Source organism: Saprolegnia diclina (assembly GCF_000281045.1).
Source record: "Saprolegnia diclina VS20 unplaced genomic scaffold supercont1.1, whole genome shotgun sequence".
In the NCBI taxonomy this organism is placed as follows: domain Eukaryota; phylum Oomycota; class Saprolegniomycetes; order Saprolegniales; family Saprolegniaceae; genus Saprolegnia; species Saprolegnia diclina.
The window spans coordinates 1,508,580-1,514,804 of NW_008246068.1; the positions used below are offsets into that span (position 1 = coordinate 1,508,580).

The following is a 6,225-nucleotide window of genomic DNA, read 5'->3' on the forward strand; positions in this document are numbered from 1 at the left end:
GACGGCTGCGACGGCGCCAGCGATGCCGCAGGATGCCGCCGCGAGGGGGAAAAAGAGAACAAAAACCGCGAACGTCTTGTGAGCTGCGGTACTGATGACGTCGCATTGTTGGGGAAACTTGTCGGCGTAGTCGAGCAGGTCAATGCCCAAGGCAAGTGCACCCTCGTCGTACACACTGAGATCGCGGAGCCGAACGTGTAGATGTAGGCGGACACAGAGCGAAGTTGACGCGCCAGTTGAACAAAAAGCCAAGGTGCCGAGACGGGTAGGGAAAACGGACCGTATCGCACTCACCCACGAGCGCCAGGGACGCAATTGGCAGGGCGTGGTTGGCGCTCACGGGCTGCTGCTCTTGTATGCTGGCTTAGCGACCGCTGCTCTTGTATGCTGGTTTAGCGACCGAGTGGCCGCAGTGCGGTTGCGTGCGCGATGCTGCGCTAGAGGCGTAGATGCGAAGGGTGTCGGCGTCTTGGCTAAAGACCATCGAAACCACGGTGCGTCGCACGCCCGACGGCCATCGTCGTGTGCGCCAGCTGATCGTCGCTCGTCGGGGCCGGGCAAGCGTGCGGACGGTGTCGGACTCGTCAATGATGACGCCAGCCACCGAGCGCCTTCCTTGAGGCGCACCGAGCTGGAAACCACCATTGAGAGATTAAGCTTGAGGCCTTGGTTGCCGTGCAGATGCGGCATATGTCGCCGTGAGAAAGCAAGGTACTTGGAGAAGCTTAGCTTTTGACTGATACTACAAATTCGTGGATGGCTCGAGCTCACTTGCTCTGCGCCTGGAGCTTGTGACGTGTGCGTGCTTCCATATCTTGGTCTTCTAGAACGCTCGGCCTTGCGTGGAAATCCTCTTCCACTTCTTGGAAACATCACTATCCCCCAGAAATCTGCTGTTCTAGAGATGCGATAGCTTATCGATCCCTATCCACTGTGCCACCAGATCTAGTACTGTACACTATGCTTGTGAACACCTAATGTATCTCGTTATCAAACTCTACGACAAAACTGGAGCAATTGCGGGTGACTCGAGCCGTGTTTGCATTGCGACCGACTGTTGTGGCGAATGGTCAACAGCTGGAACTAGTGTACTTTTCGTAGTCGAGCTCGGACGTGCAAAACCCGAACGCGCGGTTGTAGGCCCTGCATTGACAGGAGAACACGCATAGGTGTGAAGCAGCGAGGAATTCTGCCTTTGTCGGCAGGCACATCAAGGTGACGACATCCGCGTTTCCTTGCGGTGCCCGGTTGCTCCAGCAGTACCTACCTACCTGGCTTTAGGAGCAGCGGGTGACAGGTCGGACGCATGCCATGCGAGTCCGCATCATTCTTACACCAATATCGTGGCGGCGGGAATTTCGCTAAAATAACTCGCGAGGGCGTCGCGCCGGTCGTGTCGGTTGAGGCGCTCGGCGGCGATGGCATCGACGCGCCCGGTGGCAGTGGCGGAAGCGGGACGTTCCATGGCCTGCGCGGTTTTGGCGGATGTGAACCAGCGCTCGACAGTTGAGACGCGTGTGTTAAGTTGTGCTCGGTTTACTGGGTACCACATTGACAACAACACGCAAATTGCGTCGTCGTGACGCTGGACTTATAGTCTTTGACACTTTTGTAGACATCTAGAGCGACTCCAAGAAGGAGGGTAGGAGGGTAGTTCCCATGGAGCTGGCTATATGTCGATTGCGTCGGTTGTGTGTACTGGAAGCGCACGGATGCACCATAGCAATTGTACCAGTGCGAAGACACTTGCAACTGCTGAATGCTGCGTCCTCCAAGGCGACGCGCGCGTGTCAAAAGCAGCAGCATTTCGTGAGCATAAAGCAGCCAATTGCAACCGAAATTCGGGCGGTCTGAGTGGAGCATGTCGAAATATCTTGTCACAGAGCATGTCGGCGCCCAGATTGGCCTAGCCTTCAACCAAGTCGGTGCTGCTGTGGTTGGTCCACCGCGACACGACCTTTTGCATGGAAGGCAAGGCGCCGTCGACGGAGCTACCGTCCAAGCATCTCTGCGCCAATGTCTTCAGGCCCTTCGTGACGCTTTTGAAGTCGCAAGTCCCGGGCGTGGCGTGCGCTATCAATAAGGAAGAGCGGTTGCGGTTGAAGTTTCGAGGTTGTTGTGCCTTTAACAGTCGATTTGCCATTTCCCAAGCCCCCTCCAAGGTCTCAAACCATCATGGTGAGCCTCACGCCGTCGTCGACAAAAGACCTCTTTGCGCTCCCCATGGCGCTGCGCCGCTACTTGCACAAGCACGCCGAGGTGACGGAGACATCCACATTTGCGCAACGAAAGGTACCATACTGGACTACTACACGCCATGCTACACCTACAGCAAGTAGCTTTGGTGGTCAGTCAACATTATTGGGCCAACGTCGTTGGCCCAATAATGTAAATGTTGACCCCGGTGGAGCCGCCGGGGCTGCGATGCGTCGCGTTCCGAGGCCGGACGCGTTGCCTATGACACAGCGCAACCGGCACATAGAGTACGCCTCGTCCAACGCCGGCGCGGCGCACATGTGCAGCCTTGACGGCCACGTCGCGTCGATCGTCGGCTTTGCCATCGTCATGCAGCGCGTGCGCCTTTGCCTCACAACACAAGCATCCGCCTTCTCTTCTAGCCCGCATATGAGGTTGACTTCGGTATTCTCCCGCTTACGCCAGCGCCATGTTCTCATGTGCCAGATGATAGGCGCCGTCAAGGTGATCGAGAACGTGTGTCTGGAAAGCGTCGACGAGGTCTACCGCGACTAAAACAGCCCGCTCAACACGGTGAGCGTCCGCACTGGCCCTATGATGGCCCAGTCCGCCTTCTTCAGCATTACTGTCTCGGAGCCTGGCGGCCACAGGTCAGCGCTCGTTAGTGTAAGTCTATTGAGATATTAATTCCTACAGGTTTCCAGTTTTTGTTTACATAGTAGCGTTAAGAGGCGGGCATCTGTGGCGACGGTGCGTGTTTTTTGGCGATCTCATGTGGGAGGTTTCCTAACAGTGTAATTGAGAAACAGCGAACTCTTGGCCGATTTAAATCGGGTTACGGCATGGCGGTTTCTAAGATTGAGTACATCGCGCAGGTCGGCCAATTGAATTTGCATGCACACAGCTTGATTTTAACCCGCTATCAGTTAGAGAACAAATAAGAGTGGAAGACCTACGAGCCGTTCGGCGATGAAGAAGGCGGGGAACATGACCACTGAGAACGCGATCGTAATGTGCATCTGCATGGCCGGACCTAGAGCCCACCCCTCCCAACAATTTTTTGTTCATTGTCAGCGATTCGCACGTCCAAGACTTGGGCCCTGTACTTTATGTGTAATGACGGCCTTGTTTAGTGCCCGACACAAGAGCGTGCGCAATTTCTTTTAATTATTGCATGCCACAGCAAATCAGATTATTAGAGTTAGTGATCAACCCAAGAGCTTAATAGACTCACTTCGCAAACAGGATTTGCCACGCCTTAACGACATGTCGTTTAGCCACGCTATATAATACGCACTGCGTGAGTGTAATCGTTAAAGACAATAAATTGTAGAATAAACATTAAGTTTGGAAAATGCCGAGCGGCTTAATAGAACGAATCCAAAAGCACTTTAAGTTCTCCTTAAAATCAAAGTGGAAAATGGCTGTTAGGTCAGACGACTCAATACCTTCACAAAATGTTACGCCTCACAGATACATACATCTAAGGGGGGATTTATCGTCACTAATGCAGCTAAGTGCTACATTAGTGTCGGTCAAGACCTTGGCGATCGCGAAAAATGGCGCGGCGCAGCAGATTCGACCATACATAAATATAATAGGTAGGTTAAGGAAGTTACCGATGCGTTCGTTGTTGTAGCTAATGAAACTTAAGAGGAGTAGTTGTTCCGAAAAAACGGGGACGAAAATCTTGTTAGCATGGGTTTGGAAACATTCTGCGATGTTATCGTCGCAGAAATCATTCGCGCAACTGGATCTTGAGGCCTATTACTGCCAGGTTCGTCGAACACACCCCGAATTGCCACGCGTCTTGTAGCGAGACGGACCGTGCGCGGCCTGTCGTGTTAACGAGAGGTCCTCGCTGCGTGCCTTGACCTCGTCGACCTCTTTATGACGCCGTTTAAAGAACCAAGAGATAGTGTAATTCGCCAGATTCATTCAAGGATGCAGTCATATGGTCGTATTTGGAGTGCAAGCGAACATGTTACAGTTACTAATCGTTGGCTTAATTGCATAGGTAGAAGTATTTGTTGCTCTCCAATCGATATAACCTGGCATCTGGTGACCATGTTAGTTAGTATCTCAGTAGATCAGCCAACCGATCACAAAGCGGTGCGGTACAATAAGCGAAGCGAATACGCGCACACAGTGCGCGTATTCGCTTCGCTGTACGGAGTAATTCCAGTAGGACGTCTTTTGTACTTGCGAGCTTTTATGGTTTATGCAGAAATGCTAAAATGTCGTCGTTCGGCGAAATGGCTTACAATTGTGTGAAGATATTGGAATGAGAGCGGTTCACTTACCACGGAGCAGCGCAACTTCTGGAAAATTGCCCGTATGTAGACAAAAACAAGAGCAGCCAGAAAACGCACCCACACATAGTTTGTTGCGCATGACTTATGCGGAAAAAGTTTCTGCTGGCGCTGTCACCAAGAAGGCAGGACCAAATTGGACGCCGTTTGGCGAAGCGAATAGATGGTAGTCGTCCCAAGGAAAATCTTAAGGGCTCAATTTTTCCATCAAATCTTAATGGAACGGCTTGATAGAGAAACAATTCCCCAATTTTAGTTTATTTAGAAGTGCCGAAGTAAAAGGGTCGTCCCTAGTGCATTTCCATCCGAAAAAGTCAGCTTGAATCCCACTTGGATGACCGATGATACATACACACGCACAATGTGTGTTCTTAGATGCAAATGCTGTCGATCTATGCTTGACGGGTCTCTTTTCTGCTATTGTTACTTCAGTTTGTCACGTACAGGTCAAGTTGTCGAAGAGTTCGCCATTTACTCATTCGGCTAGTAAGTACAGCGTCGGCACAGCACAAGTTGTGCAGCGCAATGCACACTCCATTGTGGCGAATAATCTTTACCATGTTTCCCTTTCGTGAAAGACGGGAGGGCAAGCTCTTAAGGCTTTGGAAGCGACCTACTGCCGACGAGCACGCGTCCTGCCTCACCCCGTGCTTTGGCGTCTGAGCGCACAACGGCAAGCGGTCGCATGCCAAATCTACCCTTTACCACCACCAGCCTTGCGCCCAGCCAAGAAAAACGTGTGGTTTTTGTTTCGACCTCTCCGACGAAGCGCATTACTAGCATAGCTTGACTAACGATCCTTCCGCCATCAAAAAGGGTCGCTAAGTCACCAAGGAAAGAAGCATCGACCTCGAAACTCAGCTCATAGCTATGAAGAAAGCGCGTTTAGCGATCGAGACTACTCTCGGAAATGCCAAGCTTATGCACAAGTTTGCCGCCATTGCGACGATGGCCTAAGCCCGGGAGGCCATGAAGAAGGCAGTCGATACCCAAGATGAAATCGATATGGTTGCGCCGCTTTCTATGGAGATTAAATCGCTTATAAAATGGCAAGCGACTCATACACCCGTTTGACCCGTTTTTCTATGTAACGTTCCATCACTCTTTTTGTAGATGCCAGTTCGGGCGAACTCTGTTGTTTAAATGGTTTATGGAGCTTGATGGAGCTCATGAATTTTGCAGGAGTTTCAGCCAATGAGATCGCTGGATTCGACCTGTTCGTCATTCCATCAAGAATTGATGGCCAACTTACACCCCACTATTAGTGCATACCCTTCACTTGTCCGGACGTGATTTTCTTCCGATATCCCGAAACGCTGAAATGAAAACGCTGGGCCTCTGCTGCGCGGAAACAGCGAAAATTTAAACGTGCACTGCCCATCCTCCTGAGCTTTCACTACCGGTACGTGAGCAAAACCTGGTTCGAGACGGCAGCAACACTTCGGTGGCTTGTGTTTGCGTCTTCGGGCGCGGCCGAGTTATTCGCCACTCGGACTGTCAAGGCGTCTTCGGACGTGATCGAGGCAAACGCTTCTTGGTTTGCGTGCATCTTCACACGAGTGGAGGGTGGTACGATGATACTGTATGGTTCTGAGGCCAACGTCAATGGGAAGGGACAGCATCACACCTCCTGCGTGTGAAGCAGGAATCAACCGACTGGATAAAGGACGGTCGAGTAGGTGCCATCTGCATCATGACAACGGTGACATCCGGGTCG

General features: G+C 51.8%; 1 protein-coding gene across 1 annotated transcript; it reads left to right on the plus strand.

Moving 5' to 3' along the window:
• Nucleotides 1–2,165: 2,165 nt before the first annotated feature.
• On the plus strand, nucleotides 2,166–2,751 carry SDRG_00503 (hypothetical protein; the record flags this gene model as incomplete). Its single annotated transcript, XM_008605983.1, has 4 exons — nucleotides 2,166–2,292; nucleotides 2,467–2,574; nucleotides 2,619–2,640; nucleotides 2,690–2,751. The coding sequence occupies exons 1-4, from the start codon at nucleotides 2,176–2,178 to the stop codon at nucleotides 2,749–2,751; spliced, it is 309 nt and encodes a 102-aa protein (XP_008604205.1). The 5' UTR covers nucleotides 2,166–2,175.
• Nucleotides 2,752–6,225: the final 3,474 nt, after the last annotated feature.